This window comes from Fusarium flagelliforme (assembly GCF_020744385.1).
Source record: "Fusarium flagelliforme strain FIESC 12 MPI-CAGE-AA-0113 chromosome Unknown B0J16scaffold_7, whole genome shotgun sequence".
In the NCBI taxonomy this organism is placed as follows: Eukaryota; Fungi; Ascomycota; class Sordariomycetes; order Hypocreales; family Nectriaceae; genus Fusarium; species Fusarium flagelliforme.
Window position 1 is genome coordinate 1,422,889 of NW_025763509.1, and position 22,968 is coordinate 1,445,856.

General features: G+C 48.9%; 9 protein-coding genes across 9 annotated transcripts; 6 read left to right on the forward strand and 3 right to left on the reverse strand.

Moving 5' to 3' along the window:
* Nucleotides 1-817: 817 nt before the first annotated feature.
* B0J16DRAFT_418116 (uncharacterized protein) lies at nucleotides 818-2,539 on the forward strand (the record flags this gene model as incomplete). The annotated part of the gene is made up of 4 exons (XM_046133739.1): nucleotides 818-1,057; nucleotides 1,107-1,367; nucleotides 1,425-1,811; nucleotides 1,862-2,539. 4 exons carry the CDS (start codon nucleotides 818-820, stop codon nucleotides 2,537-2,539), a joined length of 1,566 nt encoding a protein of 521 aa, XP_045978991.1.
* An 869-nt stretch (nucleotides 2,540-3,408) lies between these two features.
* Nucleotides 3,409-5,335, forward strand: B0J16DRAFT_404392 (uncharacterized protein; the record flags this gene model as incomplete). The annotated part of the gene is made up of 3 exons (XM_046132798.1): nucleotides 3,409-3,916; nucleotides 3,970-4,511; nucleotides 4,562-5,335. 3 exons carry the CDS (start codon nucleotides 3,409-3,411, stop codon nucleotides 5,333-5,335), a joined length of 1,824 nt encoding a protein of 607 aa, XP_045978992.1.
* A 430-nt stretch (nucleotides 5,336-5,765) lies between these two features.
* B0J16DRAFT_292438 (uncharacterized protein) lies at nucleotides 5,766-7,539 on the reverse strand. The gene is made up of 2 exons (XM_046124328.1): nucleotides 6,817-7,539; nucleotides 5,766-6,754 (listed from the first exon to the last, which is right to left on the reverse strand). Exons 1-2 carry the CDS (start codon nucleotides 7,405-7,407, stop codon nucleotides 5,846-5,848), a joined length of 1,500 nt encoding a protein of 499 aa, XP_045978993.1. The 5' UTR covers nucleotides 7,408-7,539; the 3' UTR covers nucleotides 5,766-5,845.
* A 981-nt stretch (nucleotides 7,540-8,520) lies between these two features.
* Nucleotides 8,521-9,691, forward strand: B0J16DRAFT_375464 (GDSL lipase/esterase). The gene is made up of 3 exons (XM_046130693.1): nucleotides 8,521-8,708; nucleotides 8,762-9,204; nucleotides 9,263-9,691. The coding sequence occupies exons 1-3, from the start codon at nucleotides 8,602-8,604 to the stop codon at nucleotides 9,589-9,591; spliced, it is 879 nt and encodes a 292-aa protein (XP_045978994.1). The 5' UTR covers nucleotides 8,521-8,601; the 3' UTR covers nucleotides 9,592-9,691.
* Nucleotides 9,692-9,789: 98 nt separating this feature from the next.
* B0J16DRAFT_310140 (uncharacterized protein) lies at nucleotides 9,790-10,788 on the reverse strand (the record flags this gene model as incomplete). The annotated part of the gene is made up of 1 exon (XM_046124947.1): nucleotides 9,790-10,788. The coding sequence occupies exon 1, from the start codon at nucleotides 10,714-10,716 to the stop codon at nucleotides 9,790-9,792; it is 927 nt and encodes a 308-aa protein (XP_045978995.1). The 5' UTR covers nucleotides 10,717-10,788.
* A 1,036-nt stretch (nucleotides 10,789-11,824) lies between these two features.
* On the forward strand, nucleotides 11,825-12,857 carry B0J16DRAFT_404399 (chaperonin 10-like protein; the record flags this gene model as incomplete). The annotated part of the gene is made up of 1 exon (XM_046132799.1): nucleotides 11,825-12,857. Exon 1 carries the CDS (start codon nucleotides 11,829-11,831, stop codon nucleotides 12,855-12,857), a length of 1,029 nt encoding a protein of 342 aa, XP_045978996.1. The 5' UTR covers nucleotides 11,825-11,828.
* A 601-nt stretch (nucleotides 12,858-13,458) lies between these two features.
* On the forward strand, nucleotides 13,459-15,048 carry B0J16DRAFT_418120 (glycosyl hydrolase; the record flags this gene model as incomplete). Its single annotated transcript, XM_046133740.1, has 1 exon — nucleotides 13,459-15,048. One exon carries the CDS (start codon nucleotides 13,459-13,461, stop codon nucleotides 15,046-15,048), a length of 1,590 nt encoding a protein of 529 aa, XP_045978997.1.
* A 1,844-nt stretch (nucleotides 15,049-16,892) lies between these two features.
* On the reverse strand, nucleotides 16,893-19,552 carry B0J16DRAFT_310144 (uncharacterized protein; the record flags this gene model as incomplete). The annotated part of the gene is made up of 6 exons (XM_046124948.1): nucleotides 16,893-17,034; nucleotides 17,124-17,306; nucleotides 17,647-17,753; nucleotides 17,861-18,512; nucleotides 18,566-19,431; nucleotides 19,493-19,552. The coding sequence occupies 6 exons, from the start codon at nucleotides 19,550-19,552 to the stop codon at nucleotides 16,893-16,895; spliced, it is 2,010 nt and encodes a 669-aa protein (XP_045978998.1).
* A 573-nt stretch (nucleotides 19,553-20,125) lies between these two features.
* On the forward strand, nucleotides 20,126-22,821 carry B0J16DRAFT_292448 (glycoside hydrolase superfamily). The gene is made up of 3 exons (XM_046124329.1): nucleotides 20,126-20,223; nucleotides 20,273-20,344; nucleotides 20,394-22,821. Exons 1-3 carry the CDS (start codon nucleotides 20,167-20,169, stop codon nucleotides 22,779-22,781), a joined length of 2,517 nt encoding a protein of 838 aa, XP_045978999.1. The 5' UTR covers nucleotides 20,126-20,166; the 3' UTR covers nucleotides 22,782-22,821.
* Nucleotides 22,822-22,968: the final 147 nt, after the last annotated feature.

Sequence of the window (22,968 nt, forward strand, 5' to 3'; positions counted from 1 at the left end):
CATAGACTTTGCAGATGTATCACATTTGTGCACATGCCATATTCGGATAATTTCACCGTATTCGTCTCGGCATATCATAAGCGGTGGTCCAGAATTCCAATCAAACCTTTTTAACCAGTCACATTTACGTGATTAGAAGATGGGTCGTATGGTGGCTTGCTTGAATAGAGCTGAGGTCCATCGGAGGCTAGGCTCGGGCCACTAGCTTGCCGTTTACGATCTGTAACTGAGACAGTGGCAATAGCTCCGAACAACAGTTGTCTACCCCGCACTGAAGTCTGGACTCTTGGTGCATGCCGTACAGCTACACCTCCAATTGGGACGGAGGTGCCGAGGTGAGATCGCAGTCGCTTTCGGTCAGATTTCATGCATGAATGACCGTTATCACTGACCTGTGTGACCGTTCTCATTGTTGAGAAATGTGATAAGAGGGAAAAGATGGTTCAGCCCATCGTACGAGCCTACAAGCCTACTCTGCGCTAGGCTTCCTGCATAATATCTGACATGGAAGATCACATGAATTCTACAATCACTCACCGGTGGGCTCGAGTTAATAGTTTCATGCGGTGAACCTTGTGGATGAACCATATGCCTGTATCCTCTGCATGCGTCCATAAGTTCAGCCAGCCTCGAAACTCCGACGTCCCGCTGTCACAGTCACTATCACAGTTGTCACATATCACGGAGCATCACCTCCGACTGACATTGAACAGGCCGTCAAAGACAAGACAGCAAGACATCCCCAGAGTTGAGTGTTCTCATCTGCTTTGCAAATTCACCAGTCGCCCCTCTCTGGATTACACATTGTCTCCTCACAATGCCAGGCCAACTTGAGAAACTCAAGAGGTTCAATCCTCCTGCCTACTTGAAAGACTTCGAGGAGGGCGAACAGCTCGACGAGTGGTCCAATACCGTTGATGGCTGGTTCAATGATGAGATCGCCGGGAGAAGCTCTCCGGGGCGTTCGAAACTGACCCAGTTCTTCAACCCAACTCTATGGGCGTATGATAAGACTCTGCCTCCCGTACCGATTACTTGGGTCGGATTCCCTCTGAATGTGAGTGTGACGCACAACATGGCATACGCGGTTTCTAACTGTATCGCAGGTCAGGATTACTCAGCCCACGGATGACGCGCGATGGCAATTTGCCGAGGATCCAGCAAACCAGCGTGCACCGCACGGTCGCATGGCTCCGGTCACTGTCAAGGGTTACACAAAGGATCCCAAGACGGGAAAGGAGGTGCCTTTCGAAGCATCCACTGAACGTCTTGATCGCTGGGTCATGGATGAGTATCTCGAGTGGTCTACCAAGAAGGCGAAGGGGGGAGACATTGAAGTTGTCAGTTTCACTTGCGAAGGTCCCGAGGTATGTATTCGTCTCAAAATCCTTCAGCATCAGGTATATAGTTCTAACCGGACAAAGTATTGGCAAGAGCTTGCCAAGTACAACCCTATCAAACTTGAGACTCCGATCAAGGATGCCAAACCCCAGAAATACACGCCGAACGATAAGATTCTCAACATTTACAAGAAACTAAATCCTGATTTTGCGGATCAGATCAAGGGTGATGATCTTGTGGATGAGAACGGAGATTATGATATCTTCAACAAGTGGAATGGCCATACTGACACTGGCACTATTGCTCATTTGATCCAGCTTAACAACAGTCTGGGTGCTGAGATCGATATCGCTGCGCAGGCGACTGTCTCACGAACGGACTTGGTCTACGGAGAACCTATCACCAACATGATCACTCTTTGCGGTGATGCGTCCAGTTATGGCAACGTGTCCCGAAATTCTGACCCTACTGTGAGTATGAATCTACTTATTAGACGACTCAAACTAACTGGCTCTCATAGATCGGTGCGGCAGTAAATGAAGTCTGCCGTCTTGCACATAGCGAGGTTGCCAAAATCCCCGTTACCATCTCAGTCATGGACCCGGTTGCCCTGTACATGTACGATGCAGACTTCTCATCCTTCTTGCTGGATCCTACCGGCAAGAGACGCGGAAACATTCGAGAGATGGTTCCCGTCCCTGAAGGCGTATTTGACTGGTGCGACCGCGGCGACATCACCAAGAACATGGGACTCCATCTTCGGGTTTGCGTCAAGGGGATGAAGACCACTGATGGTAGCCGGGACCTGAACGTAAGTGACCTCTTTGACCAGAACAATGGTGGTCGCTACGTCCATTATGGTAGTCAGTTCGCCGACTATATCATCATGAGTGTCTCTGGCATCGTTGGACCTAAACCTGATTCGCCTGACTGGCCTGGAGAGCCCCAGCCTGCGATCACTTATACAGAGCCGTACTTGCAGAAACCGTGGGTTGAGCCAAAGACCATGAAGGACAAGGATCTGATCACTACTTTTAAGAGTGGCGAGAAGAATAAGGTTGTCACTCAGTCTCACCTCGAGGTGCTCAAGATGAGGGCGACGGCTCAGGACGGTCCTTCGGATTACTTGGGTATGCCCGAGCCTGGTCCTTCAAAAGGACCTGAGTACATTTCTATTACCCCTAAGGTACTTTACTAAGTTTATGTGTGCGAACCGGGTAGTGTAGTTTTCTAATCAAATTACTCTCTTACGTCAATATATCCCTGGGATCAACGCATAACCAACAGACGAGTGATAGTGTAGTGAATGTTTATTGATGCTAGGATGGTGCTGGTGGCCAAATTAGGATGTAATCACATCCCTAAGCATCCGTATCACACGGACATCTCAGAGTGGGCTCTATGAAGTCTATTGACGCTTCGTATCATCTCCTGTATATGCAGACCCAGAATGGAATGGTGCTTAGTTAGGACTGATGGTCTCTGAACGCCCTCTTATCTAGTTCCGGAGCTTTTACTCCCTCCGTGAGAACGATCGATGATAGCGCCTTCGAGCTAGTTCAGAGTGTGATACGTTACGTGCTGCGGCCAAGGCAAAGCCTCCATATCGGACAAGAACCTTTCCGGCCAACAAGATGTGAGCTGAAAGTGATATGAGACACCGAAAGGTCTAGACCCGTGAGGTGGCACCGTATCACACTTGATATACCATTGAATCAAGCGGGGTAGCGGTATGGATTTTCAGCTCGCCACTTGGATGCGTCCTGACTACCCCGGCCTAGCGGGGCCTCATCGCTGGTTTTCAGGCATAGACTTGGCCAAAGTCTGAGCCAAAGTCGGCACCGGCGACTTGCATATTATGAGCATATCGCAGGCCCAAGTTCAGCGCTTTGTGTGTACTCTTACCCTTAACAGCACAGGCTTCCCAATACCTTTTGTTTCTTGAAATCCGACGCTTAGTCCTTACAAAGAACTTTCCAAACCCATCCTCACCTTCCTCCAAAAGTCTCCCTTGTGTCATAAGTCCCTTTTGCTGCTGTTTGAAGTCTCTTATCCAATCCCCTGAGAATGTCTCAGTCAAATCCTATGAAGATACCCAATTGGGAAGACGATATCCTGCCTCTTATAGAGAAGCCATATTGGATCGCTAATGATCCCGAAAGTGTAGGCAGTAGCTGGGTTGGAAGCATGAAAATCTGGGGAAAGTGGGATCTTTCCAGCTACGACGATGTTAGGAGTCGAGCGGCTGGTATCTACAAACACCTCCGCTCCAAGTCAATGCCTGTGACCCAGGATCCTGATGAATACTGGCCTGAAGAAGCCCTTGAGCTGTTCCGTCACTGGGCTAACAGTGGTTATCCGCGAAACAAACAGGATACTCAGTTTGTACAAGGCGATGACCCTGAGATTCCTGAGCCCCTAGACCCGCCTGTATCGTACAGAGTCAGGAGGGATATCATGAGTCTAAACAGGGAGGAACTTGTAGAGTATCAGACCAAGCTTGACGATGTCCTTCATATTCAAGAGGTCTGTTTCGAAGGGAAGAAAACCAAGTGGCAAGAGCTTGGCAAACTACGTAAGTGTTGACAAGTGGAATAGACATTGTAAGATCGCTAATGAATGACATAGACGCATACTGGTGTCTTCACTACCAGGAAGCTACATTTCTCTGGCACAGAGCTTATCTGAGATATGTTGAAGAGCTCATTGACTTCCCCATTCCGTACTGGAACGGTTATGCAGCGGAGGCTTCGGTAGCAAAGTCCAAGTTCGCTGGTATCCCTCCTATGTTCTTTGAAGAACATTACCAGCATCCCAAACTCGGTCAGAGAAGTAACCCTTTGCGATTCGCCATGTCGCTGGACGGCAAGTCCAAGGATGGAGTCAGCGCAACAGTCACCAGGGACGAGACCTTGACACAAGGACTGTCTGCGCCTGGCTGGCGCGCTAAAATTGAGATATTTACGAAGTATCACGATCAGATATCCCATGCTCTTGCGCAGTCAACATATACAACTTCAAAGTCAGCGCAGCATTTTGGAGTACCGTGGGCAAACATTACGGACTTCACTGAGGATCAGAAAGACAGCCTGTACCCGTTCCGGTTTGACTTTGATGGACTGTTTGAGCAAGTGCACGATAACTTCCACGGATGGGTTGGAAAGGATATGGTACGTCGAATTCAAATAGTGCCTACTTGAGGTTACTAACAGTATGCTAGGCGGACAATACGTATACGGCATTTGATCCCATCTTCCTTTCCTATCACGCAAACATGGATCGCTTGGCTGGAGTTTTTATGGATGCGAACCCGGAGAATCAATTCACATCGAGATTTCCACTGCAGCCTTTCATGGATCACGGCACCAAGGTCAGCTATGATGACCCTCGACGATGGCTGTATGCTACCATCGGCGACATGGCCAAGGACACTCGCGCACTGGGTTACATGTATGGTGTACCTGCCAGTCCCGACTACTCTACACACAGGACTGCAGAAGAAAAAGGTCATATTCGACCGAAGCCAAGTGGCGGCCAAGCCATTGCCCTGCCATTAGGATTACCTGGCAGTGATACCAACAGTCTGAGGGCCAAGGCGCTCCAGAAACCGGCGAACCAAGAACTTGTCCCCTACGTCATCTTCACCGAAGTCGGCTGTACTACATCAAGCTACAGAATTGACGTCTTTACCACCAACGCAACCTCAACAGACCCTGATGTCGAGAACCCAGATTTCATTGGCCAAGTCACGCGGATTGGTATGGGACGTGGTAGTGAAGAGCAAGGCCCGCCGAACACAGGTCGCTGCCGTAAACCAGCTGCGACTAGGGTTCTCCCAGCAGAGGACTTTAAAGATCGGCTTGACAAGGATAGTGAGCTGATGATTGTTGTGACGGATTTGGAGACTGGGAAAGAGCTCGGTGAGACTGAGTATACGCAAATGTCGGGATTTGTCCCCAAATTGGCGTGGCTTCCAGGTCACAAACAGGAGTGAATAGAATGATTTAGTAGGTGATAGTGTGATTTAGTCTGAATGGAACATAACTGGCTCATTGATGTACATGTTTGCCGTTGCGAATTCTCAGGCCGAGTTATGATGGGGCTGGGTCCTGTCATCCACTGAAACTAGCCGCTATAGTGACCAATTAGTGGTCTTTTCAGCACATACGACCATACCTACCAGAAAATACGGGATCCCGTCCGCTCTCCCATAGTCAAGCTGGTAAGGGGCGGATTAGTAGTTGGGTCGGTGACGACCAGCGAATCCCCGCTGTTGTATGTTTTTGCCTGCAGCGGTTACTTTTTGCCCCACAGGGGACAAAGGCCCCCAGCCCGGAAGTCTGTTAGTGGGGTAGGGCGCTACAGCTGGGTTCTTCACAGGAATAATCACAGCGGGTAGTGATTTATGCATTAGGTATAGATAGCTCAACTCTGTAAATTTAGTCATTCATTATTTCGGTCTCGCGATTTGGACTCTTATTTGTCTACTATACTCGCCCGCCACTTAAGGTTCCTCCTCTTGTTCATAACTGACTGGCCAATCCGGCTGACGAACCATCGCCATGACAAGACCTGGCTTATCCGATGTGATACCAAGATGAGTCTCAAATCCCATACGCCAAGGCGCAGCATAATAATTCTGGTTCTGGAGCATAAAAAGAGACCCAATCATATGAAACTTATTTGGCTTTGCACCGTCGTCGCTGGGAACTTCGTGACGAACCATGTCGTACCAGTTATGATCCACAAGCTTTTGGATGACAGCTGCATCATCATGTGGGCGTAGAACGTCCGGGTTGGCGAGTTTCTCCAAGCGCTCAAGCCAGGCTTCCTGAGCCATGTTGCGACCAAGTTCAATGCCATGACCCATGCCGTCGCGACAAGGCTTGTAGATATAACCCTTTCTTAAGTCAGGGTCTTCCTTCGAGTCACGTAGAAGGTCGCGAACACCTTCAGAGCCGGGGTTTATTGTCTGAGTAATCCCGGCTACCACGATCTCAGCCTCTTCTGCGGTCAGCACTCCGCGCGAGACCATGCCAGGAAGCTCCTCAGGAATAATTCCAAGAAGTCGCTTATCATGAACAATGAAAACAGTGCGCAGGTCGTTCGCTGGTGAGAGAGCTAGTTGTCGAGTGACAGCCGGGTCTAGCTCGGAATACTCGGGTTGTAGCATCTCTATAATCCATTGTTCCAAGTGTGTGTCGGTAGTTTTGTCCCAGAGTGAAAGTCCTGTCGGCGACGCCTCGTCTGGGCGCACTTCCAGATTCTTGGGATCCACGGCGTCGACAGGTGATCTGTTTCGGGCCACATTGGCGCCAGAAAGGAGTTTTGAGTCAGCGCCAGGCCAATTGCCCCGGATTGTGAATACTGGTTTCCCAGGATCGAACAGCGACATGAGACGGTCATAAGCTTCCTGGTGATGAACAAAGGTCAGTAAAGTGAATCTCACAGTGATCACAGAAGAGAAACACTAACATCAATGTTTCCCTGTGTTTCTAAGCCTCCCTTCGCGGCACCAATCTCTTTGAGACCATTGGTGGTTAAGTAAACACCCAATACACCATTCAAAGGGAGCCTGCCATTGATCTCACATATGTATGGCGCCTCATCGAACACGCCATCAGGGCTGCGCCCAAACAGTATGTCGCTACGCCAAAACCCAGCATGGTCGCGATATGCAGGAACGCTTCCACTGGAAGCTATCCATCGAAGCAGAGCATCTTCGGAAGGGTCCAATGGCATACGCTCTGGAAAGCGGGCCTTTTCATCGGTGAACCACCGGTCCACGATATCCATAAAGACGCGGCCGAGAAGGACGTGGAGCTGGGTCAATCGCGAAAGTAGTGCATCCGGTACAGCTACTGCGTGCGGTGACATGCGAGACTGAATACCGAATGACAACTCTTCGCCTTTAGCGTCAATCTCGATGTGCTTGCGAAGCGTTTCTAGTTCTTTGGCACGGCGGGCAAGACTACTGCAGTAAGCCGGGATCAATCGTTTCTCCTCGGCACTGCGGGAGACCGAGACTTGCATAAGTCCCGGTCGCTTGGAAGCCATGGCAGGCATTGTTTATGTTAACAAAAGACTCTTGATTGACAGCAACAAAGACTTTTAAATGGTAATTGGGAGCGAACTGCATGGTCTTATACCATAACGTCTGCCTGGTGTTTAGATAAGCTTACGCCCAACTCGTCAGCTCAGGGCGTATTCAGCACCACCCATCTACTTTACGGTAGATGCAACGTCGTAGTGGGAGATAAAGCGCTAACATCACATGGCGATTGGCTTATTCAAGTCACGTTGGCGATTGGATAAGGTAGGCCGGATCTGGGTGGTCAGAAATTAGCAGACTTACAGCACTGGATACAGTCAGCCTTCAATTGGTGGCCAGCACAGCGGTTCGACATGTCACGACGGCTGTTCTAGGGAGTCGAATTCTCCACCGAAAGGGCGGTTCTAACAATGTGGAGAAATTCGTTCATGGTAAACCGAAGCGATCCAGGTGCCAAGTGCTAAATTGAAGTCCCGATAAGGGTTATCTGCCGCCAATTTGCATCAGTGTCCCGCCTTGAATGATATGCCTCGTAGATCCGTAAGCTCTTTGGTCTTACACGGCTAATTAGTGCTTTATGGTCAGCCCTAGCGCTCAAAATGAAGTCAAATTTCGTCATGAGAGTTTTGTGTCGTTCTCTTCGTTTCTGTCACTTCGCATTAGCAGGTTGGTAGGTCAGCACCTCGCATGGATAACAGATATGATACCAGACTCAGGCCAGTGAGGAGGTTCTATCCAAGTTCTTCAAGGATGGGGATGACGGTCCAAGATCTGCTCAAGTGATAAAGTTTTCGCAGGAAGATGGGCAAACTGTCGACAGGGAGAGTGATTTCTCCATTACGCGTTACATCATGGATGGTAACAGAAAGATGAGATATGCAGATCCCGTGAAACAAATACGCGGTTATGAAGCCATTCGTATGGACAGGCTCCGTTGTAATAACCCAGTCTTCCGTCCAACTACAATTTGCTCGCCGTGTTTCGTCCAGTCAGCGACAGAGAGCATGTCTCGACTAGATATCCCACCAATCGGATGATCGGCTCCGGGATATACGGTATCAGGTTAATGAATTTCCGGAATTGAGGGACATCTCTAGCGATTTTAGCGAAATCTGTTTATATAAACACGTAAAGACGTTCTATTCATTAGCTTCCGTGTGTTTGATGGTGTCGATTATAGCGTTACTTCAGAAATATTGCTGGTCATTATGAAGGTCTTTGCCAAGCCCCTGCTTCTGGCAGCGCTATTCCCCATGGCCCTTGCCAGTCCCGTATCGTCTAACAAGAGCGCAGGCGCAAAGAACTTGCTAGTATTGTGAGAATTTTAGCCCGTCGACTAATTTGCTTCCTTTTTCTGACATTTTGTAGTGGCGACTCTTACTCAACCGTTGGCTTCTGGCCAGGCAGTGAACTTCCGTCAGCCTCGAATCCCATTGGAAACCCACAGCTACCAGGCCAGACAACCGCAGGCGGTATTAACTGGGTTGGCCATGTTACGTCCACTCTCAACACTTCACAGATTTTGACATACGACTTCGCCTACAGTGGAGCAACGATCGATAAGAAGATTGTGAACTCATGGGCGCAGTACTCTATGTCCGACCAGGTGGCCCTATACAAACAATACGTCGCGCCTAAAATAAGCGACGCGGACACTTTGGTTGCTTTTTGGATTGGTATCAACGATGTAGGCGAGTCGTTCTGGAGTAAGACCAACGCGCCTGTCACCAAATGTGTGGATCGATACTTTGAGCTTTTGAAGGAACTCGTTGATGAAGGTTATAAGAAGTTTGTCTTGTTGAGCATTCCGGGTATGTTACAAAAGACTGGGGCAATGCGTCCGTTACAAGTCACTGACTGGCAATATAGCATACGCCGACCAATTCCCCAAGATGATAGGTCAACCTGAGGTCGATCTTGCTCGTCTCAGGGCTGACATCACATCCTATAACAAGGCCGTCAAGTCGAGAGCAGCCGCCTTTACTTCGTCGCATCCAGATGTCAAGGTCGAAATATTCGATACTAAGCCATCTTTTGATAAGGTCATCGGTAACTACGCTGCGTATGGAGCTAAGGACGCTACTTGTTTTGGATCGAGTAATTGTCTTTGGGCTGACGACTACCATGCAAGCGGAGCCATTCATAAGTTGCTGGCTCAGAACCTTGTCAAAGCTGTGAACGGCATCTTCACCTTCTAGATAGCTGTGCTGGAATGTTATAACTGGCTATGTTTAGTTGATGTTCGATTTGTTATTATAACTCTTGAATATATTCTGTCGCTTCATAAAAGAGAAATAGTAACAAACACAAAATTAAATATTAAATTACTAAAGGAAGCCGTCTATTCTAGTATTCTATCCGTCCACCCATGTATATCAAGATACTACCGAAGATTCTCAATGAGCCATGAAAGCACTTGTCTTGACCCACTCCTCCATCGTCTTAGTACCAGGGTTCAGCTTTCGCACATTGGCAAGGTCAGCTCCATAGCCCTCATCTCTGAACCAGTTGACCATGGTTCCAAGCTCCTTCACTCCAACCTTCAAGGCTTTGCCAAGGATACCGAATGTGGTACCGGCAGGACCGCCTGTGGCGTGTTCAAAGGCTTCACTCAGCTGAGCAAAAGTGAGCTCGTCGCCAGTGATGCTAATAGCCTTCTTACTCCAAACCTCGGGGTTGGTGAAGGCCTCGGCAGCGAAAAAGCCGATGTCTTCGGTCGCGACCCACTGAAGAGGCTTATCTTTGAGAGTATCACGGATCACAGTAAGGAAGATCTTGGTTGCAAAGATTGGCTCAAGGTTCTCCATAAAGGCAGTAGGTCGCAGGATAGTCCAGTTCATGGAACTCTTGCCGTTGTCGGTGGAATCTCGCAGATGATGCTCAATCTCAAACTTGGTCTTGAAATGAGGAACGACTGTGGCATCGGTCCAGGACTTCTCGTCACCACCGCGATCAACGCTGGAGTAAACAAAATGCTTCACACCGGCCTTTATGGACTCGTCAATGAGACCCTTGCCTTGTCGCACTTCGCCTTCTAGAGTGACACCTTTTCCCATGGAAAGTTGGACAGAGTATACACCCCAGATGGGTACAGATCCAGCAGCTTCTTTGGCAGCTTGGAAGAGGGCTGGGATTGAGTCGAGGTCGCCTTCAATAAGCTTGATGTTGGAAGACTTGGCGGCGAGTCTCTTTGCAGAAGGCGAATTTTTGTTGCGAGTAGCTGCGAGAAGAATAAAGTCGGATGTGTCCTTGGCAATGAGGGCGTTGATGACGGCGCTACCTTGCTTGCCGGTGGCACCGGTGATGAGAAGTGCACGAGACATTATTAATGTTTGTAATTATTTGGTGGATATAGTGGATGTTGTTGAAGAATGGTTGTAAGAGTTGAGTTTGTTGAAAAGGTTGATGATGAGTGTTGCGATGATGCTAGAGTGTTTTGTTGGTGATGGGTGTTGTTGATGTGTTTGGTGAGGAGAATGGGATGAATTGAAGCAAGCCATAATGGTGTTTATGTATTCCATCTATCCTAGTTGAAACTACCAATTACGATACAAGATTTCAAAGCACAACAATGTTTTGGCATGATTGCTAACAAACTTTGCGCGATGGACTATTTCGCATGTCCATGGTTTCGCGAATTATCAATGTTTGAAGAACTTCGGCAATGCAACAAACCCCGATAAGGTAACTACGTCAGCAGAGCCGGTGATTCGTCAGTCAGGATCCACCGTGACGTTCGGTCTTTGTGTCGTTGTGCGATTGGGAATGTGGCTGGAATTGCTGACACGCAGCCTAACGGGAGGTACTTTGACCTCCATGCACACGGTTGGTGTCAAGAGGTACTTCAAGCTAGCGTGACTAACTCTTCGCGACCAACTGATCGACGGAGAAAGCGACGAGCCCCGCTCGGTAGATGCCAAGAGTCCGAGCAGCCAATGAAGATGAACCTTCTTTTACCGACCTGTCTGCAGTCACTTAATCAGCTACCCTATCGTCAGGGTGTCAGAAGAATTGGCTGTTAAGAGCATAAGAGACGAAATAGTTTAGGCACCTTTTACTAACTTAGGCCTACAATTAGACTGCTTTATTTCTGTAGCCTAAGCCTCAGAAGTCACTTCTTCTGTTACCCATCTGCATATTGCTTCTCCTATGCTGACATACAATAGCAAAGGGTCCATGTTGTAAATTCTTCAGGGGCTTTGTAATTATGTGACAAGGGTAACATTTGCGATGCAAGGAAGCATAGGACTTAGAGAGACAAATATTTAATTGAGAGAACTCCCAGTCATGTTAAGCTTCATTCTCAACATCATCAGTCAGCAATACAACCCTAAAATACAAGTTCCAGATTCACCAAATCCTTCAATCAACAATCATCACTTTTGAATCTTCGTCTTATATCTCCATCACAAACAGCAACAATAGGTATTCCATAATGCCTCATCTTGCAGCTCAAGTCCCCGCCGCCAAGGCTCCTCTTGTGGTCCGCGAGATCGAAACTCCCCAACCTGGACCCCATGAACTCCTCGTAAAGAACCAGATCATTGCCCTTCAACCCATCGACGCCAAGATCGCAAAGGTCGCTATGCTTCCCCTTCCATACCCCACTATTCTCGGCAGCTCATTTGGAGGCATTGTCGAGAAAATCGGTGATGAAGTCACTGGCTTTCAAGTTGGTGATAAGGTCGTCGGCATGAAGACCGCTGGGGCTCAAGATAGTAAATACAGCGCTTATCAAGAATATTCTATCTCACCCGAAGTTACTACCACCAAGGTTCCAGACGACGAGACTATGGATCTTGCAGTCCGTCTTGTTGGTAACCTTCCTACTCTTCCTCCACTGTTCAACTATACCCTCAACCTGGACCGACCTGTACCTGGTGAGCAGCCCAAGTCGCAGGGTAAGAAGGCTCTCATCTACGGTGGAACATCCAGTATTGGAAGCATGGCTGTACAGTACCTCACACAAGCTGGGTTTGACGTTGTCACCACCTTCTCGCCCAAGCACAAAGACTTTGTGTCCAAGCTTGGAGCTTCGCAAATCATCGACCACACTCAACAAGTCGAGACACTTATCAAGGACCTTACTGCCGCTGGACCTTACGATATCGTTCTCGACACAATCTCAACTGGCGATACAGTGAAGCTCAACGCTGAAGTGGTTGCAGCCCAAGGTGGTGGTTCCATCTATGCTCTTCAGCCACCTTTCGCTCCCGAAACCCTTCCCGATGGTGTCACTCGCAAGTTTGAGGGCTGGTCACTGCTTTTGGGCAAGGAAGAGAATGCAGAGCTGCTGAAGTGGACTTTTGGCACATATTTCCCCAAGGCGTTGGAGACGAAGAGTCTGATCTCCGTCCCTGCGAGGAAAATTCCTGGTGGACTGAATGGATTGAATGATGCGCTTGATTTGCTTTTTTTCAAGGGTGTCAGTAGCGAGAAGGTTGTTGTTGACCTTCGCGATTAATCTGCAGGAGGACTAGGCTTCGCTGTTAATGGCACAGAATGAATGATAGCGACGATGCGCGGGATAAACTTTAATTGGAGTATTGTTAGTTAGTTTAAGACGGGATTCTCTAATATACTTTACCATCTGCAACCTTATTCTCACATTAAACGCTGCAGCAGAGTGACAGAAGAATTAACCTCTGTAGGCATAAGAGACGAAACAACTTAGCTACCTTATGCTGCCTTAGACCAGGACTTAGTATCCTTTATTTCAACGCTTTGAGCCTTGGAGGACAATCCTTCTCTCACCTAGCTGCGCTGCTGCTAATGTTCAATTTGTTTGGAAGGATCTGTACCTCTTGCATATTTAACCAATCTCGGCTGAAACCATGATCGAATTTCTCTTTAATGAAAGGAGTCCCTGTTCCATTATCCAAACTTGGAACGCCCGGAGTTATCTGCCGAGTTGCTATTTCAGGCCGGCGGTCCGAGCTTGGCATTGCCCGATGTGGACGCAACTATTGACAAGGTCGTATATACCGTGCAAAACAAGAGTATAAATATCTCCCGAGTGTCGCATTAATTAGGTTGAGGCGTTTCCGCTGGTTCTTAGTGAAAAAATGAAGATTTCCACGTTCTTGACGGGAGTTGGTCTCTGGGTTGGCTCAGCAGCGGCTGGTCTGGTCCCTCGTGCCGACACCTTTAACAATCCCCTCATCTACTCCGACTTCCCCGACAACGATGTGTTCCTTGGACCCGACAACAACTATTATTTCTCGGCGTCCAATTTTCACTACAGTCCTGGAGCTCCGATCCTTCGATCTAAGGATCTACTCAATTGGGATATTGTTGGCCACTCGATTCCTCGTTTGACTTTCGGTGACGGCTATGATCTTACGGGAAGCCAGAGGAATTACCGTGGTGGCACTTGGGCTTCATCCATGCGATACAGGAAGAGCAATGGCTTGTGGTACTGGATTGGATGTGTCAACTTCTACCACACCTGGGTGTTCACTGCATCGTCACCTGAGGGACCTTGGACGAACCGTGGTAACCTTGGCGACGGTAACTGCCACTACGACAATGGTATTTTGATCGACGATGATGATACTATGTATATTGCTTCAGGATCTAAGGATGTTCGCGTGGCCCAGCTGTCCAAGGATGGCTTCAGTCAAGTTAAATCTCAGAATGTTTTCAGCAACAATGACATCGGTAAGGAAGACCTGGAGGGCAACCGCATGTACAAGATCAATGGCCTCTACTACATCCTGAACGATAGTCCAAGTGGTAGCCAGACCTGGATCTGGAAATCTAAGAGCCCTTGGGGACCTTACGAGAAGAAGCTTCTCGCCGATAAGGTCACCCCTCCTATCTCTGGTGGAAACTCTCCCCATCAAGGTAGTCTCATCAAGACTCCCAAGGGTGACTGGTATTTCATGTCTTTCACGTGGGCCTACCCCGCTGGCCGTCTTCCCGTGCTTGCGCCTGTTACCTGGGGTAGTGACGGTTTCCCCATCCTTACTAAGGGCAGCAATGGTGGTTGGGGTTCTACGTACCCGACTTTGCCAGGCACATCGGGAGTGACAAAGAACTGGGGTCGGACTGATACCTTCTCCGGCACGTCTCTTAACCCTGCTTGGGAATGGAACCACAACCCCGATACGAACTCTTTCACTGTCAACAATGGCTTGACTCTTCGCACAGCCACAGTGACAAAGGACATTTACCAAGCCCGCAACACTCTTACTCATCGAACTCACGGTAGCCGCCCTGTCGGAACCGTCAAGATCGACTTCTCCAAGATGAAAGATGGCGATCGCGCCGGTCTATCTGCCTTCCGTGACCAGAGCGCTTACATCGGCATTCATCGCACGAACGGACAGTTCACTCTGGCCACTAAGCATGGTATGAACATGGATGAATGGGATGGCAAGACAACTGCTATGGGTGATGTGAAGGCCACTGCTGCTGTGCCTTCAGGAAGAACTGCGGTTTGGCTTAGGGTGCAAATGGATACTAATCCTGCAAGCACCGGAAGCACGGTTTTCTCTTACAGCTGGGATGGATCCAAGTATGAGACTCTCGGACCTAACTTTAAACTTTACAATGGGTGGGCTTTCTTTATTGCGTATCGCTTTGGTATCTTTAACTATGCTGAGAACTCTCTGGGTGGATCAATCAAGGTGGAGTCATTCACTGCAGCATAATCACCTGATCAAAATACAAAAAACTGGCCTTTCTGAATCAATCAAGACTCAAGGTTTGGTGATATTGACCATCTATCGACTCTACCTTGATAACAATACCTCCGTCGATCTGCAACGCCTGGCATACCATGCCCATGGCCCTCAGCCTCTCCCATGGCGCGTTAGGATCATGAGTCCTTACTTCCATTCGGAAGTCACTTGGACTTTGCCAAGACGCTTCGAATCTACCTGCGCCATATATGTCTGTGAGTGCGTCTATCATCTTCTCAATGTGAGTGATCTGTGAAGCCTCGATGATGTATGTATAAAGGGGTGCTGGGCGTTGTACCTCCATCTTTGCGCTAAATGCTCGCTATTATAGTGAGGTATGGAATGGTTTGAGTTTTTAGATAATGTGGAAGGAGAGAGGGTCTAGACGGGCACAGTTATTTATACTCCAGGGGGTTTAATTCTATTCTGATTCTATGATGTTTCATGGAGGATGTTTCTGTGATGTTGAAACTGTTGCTGGTGCCATGTATCTACGCTGGTGTATTTACGAGCGCTGTAGCAGTGGTCAGGTGCCTCACACGTTGCTGAACTGAAGCTAAACATAGCATTCAGTGTAGAAGAGATTATCTATCACCAGGGTAAAATAGATGTCCCCGTGCCAGCTATTACAATAAGAGTACAAAGATACCCAGGACGTATGTAATATATTGAATTAGACTCCACGGAATAACTAGTCCAAGTGTTGGTCTAAATTGGAACAAGGTGGCAAACTTATTTCATCTCTTATGTCTAGAGGCCACTTCTTCTAAATCTCTACTGCAGTGGTGTATTGTTCGAATGGGGGAAACAGATCGCTTGCATACACGGGCACCTATTACTTTCTTGCTGGCACCGACAGGCCAACCAGTAGCTACTCTACTCTAGTATTCCATGTTCCCGCATACTTATTAGCAGCTACTGACTGCTCTCGTTTGATACCGAGTTCACTCGCAATTCAATAGTTTCCCAGTTTAGAGAGTCCGACACGGACGCGCGCCTGCGCTTACAGGGGATTAGGAACGACTTTGGTGACAAATTCATATCTGCTTCTCTTTCGGTACTACTACCGGCATGAGGTCTACCAGGAGGTGTGATTGACGACAGGACGGTGTAGATACTCCTCATCTCATAGCAGAAGATGTACCACAACCTTCCCTGCAACCTGGCCACTTGAGAAAGGGTTAACCAAATGAATAGTCAGGGTTCAGCTGTCACGACCTAAGACCCACTGTAGGGATTTCTTTGCTAGCATCTCATCGCAGGTTCCATGCTTCTGGAGGCTGATACAGGAAAGTGTCCGATACACGCCAGATATGGAGCGGGAACAGCCCCCCCGAAAGAAATACCTAAACCGGCATGCAATCAGAATCTCAGCTTCGAAAAAAGTGTTATTTCATCAAGTACGAATTGCGTGCATCTTATCACCAGATGTGTCACTAGCAGACCCCGAGTGCTGTATTACATAGTATTATTACCACTTACAACCAGTTATCAGCTGGCTTCCTGCAACGAGAGTAATCAAAGACAGAACCTGGAGACAATAACGAGCGTAAATTTATTGCCAACTCTTTCCATATCAAAACCAAAATCTGAAACCCATCAATGAGCGGAATGAAATAGGCTTCGTCATAATCCGCTGAGGGTAAACCTTACAGTAGGTCTTCCTCTCCTGGCGTACACCAGTCTTACCCTTATGACCTGCAACACGTCCAACACTGGCCCTATGTCTTGCCGTTAGTGTATTTGATCTTGAGTCTATCACGTAATCTCTCACCTCTTGCTTACTATACTGCACAACTATTAGCAGGCGCTTGTCAAAGAGCTAAACAGTTTCCACCTACCCAGCCCTCGGGGCATTCACTCTCCTCGGGCCAGCACAATAGCCAGCAGGTGCCAAAGCTACCTCCGCGATGCATGGCCTTTCCAATGGGTGACTGTGAAACCTTAATGGAAAGGCTACTTTGAGTCAGTGACGTGCACCTTTCGAGAATAGGGACAGAAATCGTTGAGTCAAGGCAGCAATGTCTAAGAAGGCAGTTACTGACGTGATATCATCTCCTGAGGATGGGACCTTAGGGTTGGCAGTCTTGTGGCGAAGTTGGCTTAAAAGAGATGGCGCGGCAACGATGCCTTGAACAAGAAAGAGAATAGTGGCATTGGAGTACTTCATGATTGCTGTTGAGCAGATGCTGACAAGTTGTACAGGATCGTGAGGATGATACTGGAGACTACCCGTTCATGATAGTGGACGGCATAACAGTATAGATAGACAGTTCCCAGCTTCATCAGACTGATTCTTCAACGTTCCGAGGAAGATCAATCGGTCCGGCTCCCAGATAGCAACCGCAATGCCTATCTCACGTCAAAGGGCCCTTGTGTGGATGAGGTTACTTGGTCAGACAATTGTCTTACGTATGACGGAACGGAACTGGCTACGGATCAACTTTGGTACAGTTTCAGTGTTCCCTAACGGTTTAGCGGCAGAGTGTCAAATGAACGGCCCGCCGAGAACATAAGAGACGAGATGATTAGTCATCTTATGCTAGATTCGGCTACCACTTAGGCTACTTTATCTTGGTAGCCCAAGTCTTAGAGCACAACTCTTTTATTCCATCTGTTCGGCTAAGCGAGAACGAGCTCGACATTCGTTCTTCGCCATATTCTGTGACATTGTACTTGTAAAACCTGAGATTAAGCTATCACCAAAGGGTTTGTTACCATTATACTAGCTCGCTACTGCTACAAATAATATAATCCGTTCTGCTGTCTATTTCTAAGCAACTTCAATTTGGTCGACCTTCTTGTCCTTCTTCCCATCTTGATCCATACGTCCACCCTCGACGTCGTCAAGTTTGCTGGCGTGCATGGCGCCGTGGGAGTCTCCCTCAAACAGGGCCTGGATCTCCTCCAGAGTATGCCCCTTAGTCTCGGGGAACAAGAACCAAATGACGAGAATAAGGCAGAACAGAATGCAACAAAAGACAATGTAGTACTTCCACTCAATGTTCTTCATTGCAATAGGGTTCACCTGGTTACCCAACACCAAGCCGACGAATGTGCTGATATACATGATGGAAACACCGCGTCCCCGGAGTGTGTAAGGGAAGATTTCGACAGTGTAAGCCTGGAGAAGTGGTGCCCATGCAATGGCGTAGAAGAAAAAGGTGATGAATACAAATGCAACGATGGCTTTGCCGGTAGTTGGACTGCGAGTGCTGTCAAAGGAAGCACTGAGACCAGTCCAGATGATGTATGACACGAACATGCCGCAAGTCGAAAGCAGGAACAGTGTACGACGTCCAAGTCTGTCAACAAGCATAGCACCGACGAAGATGGCAGCAAGCCAGTTGGAGATCTGCAAAAGACCGTTGATGAGCGTCTGGTCTTTTGGGTTGGTGATACCGATTGTGTTGAGGACAAGGACAAGGTAATAGCTACACATGGTTAGACAAGTCATCGGACGTGGAGCCGGAGGTGCACAACATACCTGATGAGGTTGATACCGTTCCACTGAGCGAACCATCCGACGATGACGGCAATGAGGGTTCGCTTGCGGTTGGCGGGAGTACGGAGGAGCTCGAGCCATGAGTTCTGTGACATGGCGTCGGCCTCGTGCGTCAAAGCACCCTCGATCTCGGCCATCTCGAAGTTGACAAGGGGAGCATCCGCATCGCCACCGGCATGATAGGTAGCGAGGATCTTACGGGCCTCTTCCCTGCGACCATGAGCAACGAGCCATCGGGGTGACTCGGGAAGAAAGTAGACGGCAAGTAATTGAATCGCAGGAAGAGCTCCCTGGAGCAGAGACGGGATTCTCCAGCTCCACGTAGTGTCGAGCTTGAACGTGCCGAAAGTGCACCATGCGGCAATGATGCCACCCAAGTAGAAAGAAGTGTTGTACAAAGCGGTAAGCTTTCCTCGATGGGTAGGATAGGCGAGCTCAGTGATCAGAATGGGACTCGGTTGCGCCAGGAAACTGGTGAAGAAGCCGAGGATTGCTCGAGCAGCGATGAAGGTCTCGAGGTTCTGTGACACGGCTTGCATGATAGCGAAGGCGACACAAGTGAGAGATCCGATCATCATAGCCGTCTTTCTGCCGAATCGATCGCATACGTAGGTGACGAAGAAAAGCGCAATGACTTTGCCGGCCGGGTATACTGAGTTGAGGGCGCCGAGCATGGCACCTTCCGGGTTGCCAAAGTAACCTCTCCATTGAGGGAGGGTTTGAAGGCCGTTCATCATGGATCCATCGTATCCGATAGCACCGGAGGAGACTAGAGGGACAAGGAGAAGAAGGTTCAGCTTGAGTAGATGAGGGACGCGCCACCATGGTCGTGGATCATCAGGAAGCACCTTGCGACAATGTTAGTACATGTTTCCTCCTCAGAAGGAAACCAGGAAAGAGAGGACTTACAGCAGCAAGGTCATGGCCTGCAGCGGCAGCAGCCCCTTTACTTTCTGTCAGCGAACCCATGTCTTTGGCGATTGAGACCCGTAATGGCAAGAGTTTGTAAGACACAACAAACAATCTACAATGGATGATTGAGATATGATGGGTTCGAAACGATGAAAAACACCAGGGCCGCGAAGTGTATTATTATGTCGGTACTTGAATGGAAAGAAGAGATGCAAATCTCAGCTGACCCCACACGAGTCTAAAGATGAACCCCATGGGGAAGTCAAGTCCATCTGTGGGCGCATGAAAGAAATTCTCAACATCTTTGATGAAGCCTTGGCTGGACGATTAGGGGTCAAGATCCGACGCTATTCCTAACTGTTCCGAAGACTCGGGTTTGAGTCTTATTGGCTCTCAAACCTCTCTTCCGAAACGGAGTCATTCTCATTGGATGTCCAGTATCCACACTTTGTAGACCTATCGTTTGTTGACCGGAGCTGAATGAGAGAAGTGGGTTGTTCTCCAATCATGTGGCCACCAAAAGCTAAGCGGGCGGAGTTGCAACTCTGGTTCCCCGACTACAACCCCAATTCCTAGTCAGCGATACCTGGCTCGAGCGTGTTTATTACTCGTGTATACCTACGGATACCAGTCACGACTTCGACCCTAGTTATTCCGGGACATACAACATAATGACACACAACATGGATATTGATTCAATCATTGAGTCCTTGACTCTAGAGGAAAAGGTATGTTATAGAGAAATTTAATGAGATCAATTGAGCTGATTCAGCGCAGATTTCCCTTCTTGCTGGAAGGAACTTTTCCGAAACTGTTGGTATTCCCGACAAAGGCGTTCCTTCAATTAAGGTTAGTGACCTGTCTCAGTCTCAATTGACATATACTAAATAATCCCAAGACTGCAGACGGGCCAAATGGAATCCGTTCAGCGGCAACAGACTTGGACATCAAGTCAGCATGTTTCCCAGCAGCATGCAACCTCGCAGCCACCTTCGATGTCGATCTCGCCGAGCAATTTGGTCGTGCTCTCGGTGCAGAAGCGAGAGGCAAGCGAGTGAACTGCATGCTCGGTCCAACTGTCTGCATGCATCGCCATCCCCTCGGCGGTCGCAACTTTGAGTCCTACAGCGAAGACCCATTCCTTACAGGAAAGATGTCCTCAAAAGTGATTCAAGGTCTGCAGAGCTTGGGCGTCTCAGCGACTATAAAGCATTTTGTCGCGAATGAGCAGGAGACCGCCAGAACCACGGTCGATGAATCTATTGATGAGCGCGCGTTGAGGGAGATTTATCTGCGGCCTTTTGAGATTGCTGTTAAAGAAGCGAATCCGTGGGCCGTTATGACTGCTTATAATCATGTCAACGGCGTTCATTGTGATGAGCATAATTGGCTTCTCAAGGACGTGCTCCGTGGGGAATGGGGTTGGAGGGGTCTTGTTATGAGTGACTGGGGTGGCACGAACTCTGTTGCGGCCGCTCTTAACGCTGGACTCGACCTGGAAATGCCCGGTCCTCCACGTATACGAAAGGAAGATGCAGTTAAGGAGTCACTCAAGAATGGAGAGCTCACCGGAAAGACCATTGACGAACGAGTCAAGACCGTTCTTGAGTGGGCATCGAAGTTGAAGGCCCTCGAAGCCGAACCTCACGACGTTGCTTTGGGTCAAGACACTAACACCCCCGAGATAAGAAGGATGATCCGCGAGGCGGGTGCTCGAGGCATTGTCCTTCTCAAAAACGAAGACAGTATCCTTCCCCTCACAAGGGAAAAGGTCCAGAAGAAAAGGATCGCCATGATCGGATTTGCCAAAGACGCTATGGCTCATGGAGGTGGTAGCGCTGCCGTCAACGCGTATCGAAAGGTTACGCCGTGGCAAGGTCTACACGAAGCTCTTGGAGATGATGTAGAGTTTGTCTTTGCTAAAGGCGCTCACAAGGAACGACTACTGCCTGCAATCCGCCCAGACACCTCTGTGGGGACAGTAGTCGGTCTTGATGGGAAGCCTGGGTTCAGCAGACAATTGTTCAAGGAGGGTGAGGAGGCCCCGGTCTCTACAACCGGACAGCCAACTTCGGCATACTCACCATTGGGTTCTCAAGAATCGCTTTGGCGACGGCTGGAGATTGTCGGTGACTTCACACCGTCTGAGACCGGCAGTCATTACATCGCCTGCTCTGGACTGGGACCGACCCGGGTCTATGTCGATGGCGAGATCATTTATGAACAGACGGCCAACTGCACGGATCCAATGGGTTCCCTCTTCCTTGCTGCGCCCGAGCCCGAGTTCCGTCACAAGTTCGAAGCTGGCAAGACGTATCGTCTTCGCATTTGCAGCGATCCACCAACCAAGATTGGTTTGACGATTCTTGAAGGTCGAAGTGGTGTCCGTGTCGGATTTTCCCTCGAGTCAGATCATGATGCGGATCTTGTTGGCGAAGCAGCTCAGGTTGCTAAAGACGCTGACTACGCGATCGTCTTCACTGGCCATGACCCGCAGTGGGAAACTGAAGGTCGTGACCAGGACTCGTTCAACCTGCCTCGTAAAGGCACTCAAGATGCACTTGTATCAACGGTCGCTTTGGTCAATCCCAACACGATTGTTGTCAATTCCACAGGCGTTCCTATGGCTATGCCCTGGTTGGAACACGTTCCGGCCGTGGTGCAGGCCTGGTTCCCCGGCCAGGAATGTGGTTACTCCATAGCTGATGTCCTCACGGGCGCTGTCAACCCCGAGGGACGCTTGCCAGTCAGCTTCCCTCGGGACATTGAGGATTGCCCAGCATTTGGGAACTTCCCAGGCGAATATGTTGATGGTCAGCTCAAGGTAAAATACGAAGAAGGCATCTTCATCGGATACCGCCATTTCGATCGACTACCGAGGGAAAAGGTCAATTTCCCATTCGGTCACGGCCTGTCGTATACCACTTTTGAATATGAGCTGAGCAGCGTTTCCCGGGAAGAGAGCGACTGGTCCGTGGTTGCCCAAGTCGCTAATACTGGTAAGCAAGCTGGAGGAGCATTGGTACAGGTCTACGCCGGACGGGCTAAGCAATCTGCGGACCATCCGATCAAGACTCTTGTAGCATTTAGAAAGGTTCAACTACAGCCTGGTGAGAAGCAAAAAGTTCGACTCGCTGTTAAAGAGCGAGATTTAGGGTATTTCAACACCAATTTGAAGAAGTGGGTAGTTGATCAAGGCGAGTACCGCTTCTCGCTGGGTGCATCTTCTGCAGATATTGCTGGCAGTGTTGTTGTTGGAGCGGAGCAGGCCGAGTTTGACCCATAGACGCAGATCATAAATTTAGACATCACTCCCAAGTATCAACAATAGACATAGTTAAAAAGCTGAACCATTCGTTCGGAACCGGCTCCGGGCTCTCCATTCGCCATTTGTCATGATGGCCTCGGATCATGGGGTTGAGGGTTCCGATTCCTTAAAATGTCCATATTAGACTCACGTGCGAGATTGAAGC

Bases quoted from the DNA above. Each gene is read 5' to 3' on its own strand.
- B0J16DRAFT_292438 (XM_046124328.1), bottom strand. From the start codon at position 7,407: ATGCCTGCCATGGCTTCCAAGCGACCGGGACTTATGCAAGTCTCGGTC. The intron at 6,755-6,816 runs GTTAGTGTTTCT...GTTCATCACCAG, and splicing joins AAACACAGGGAAACATTGAT to GAAGCTTATGACCGTCTCAT.
- B0J16DRAFT_375464 (XM_046130693.1), top strand. From the start codon at position 8,602: ATGAAGGTCTTTGCCAAGCCCCTGCTTCTGGCAGCGCTATTCCCCATG. The intron at 8,709-8,761 runs GTGAGAATTTTA...GACATTTTGTAG, and splicing joins GCAAAGAACTTGCTAGTATT to TGGCGACTCTTACTCAACCG. The intron at 9,205-9,262 runs GTATGTTACAAA...CTGGCAATATAG, and splicing joins TGTCTTGTTGAGCATTCCGG to CATACGCCGACCAATTCCCC.
- B0J16DRAFT_292448 (XM_046124329.1), top strand. From the start codon at position 20,167: ATGACACACAACATGGATATTGATTCAATCATTGAGTCCTTGACTCTA. The intron at 20,224-20,272 runs GTATGTTATAGA...GATTCAGCGCAG, and splicing joins CCTTGACTCTAGAGGAAAAG to ATTTCCCTTCTTGCTGGAAG. The intron at 20,345-20,393 runs GTTAGTGACCTG...AATAATCCCAAG, and splicing joins AAGGCGTTCCTTCAATTAAG to ACTGCAGACGGGCCAAATGG.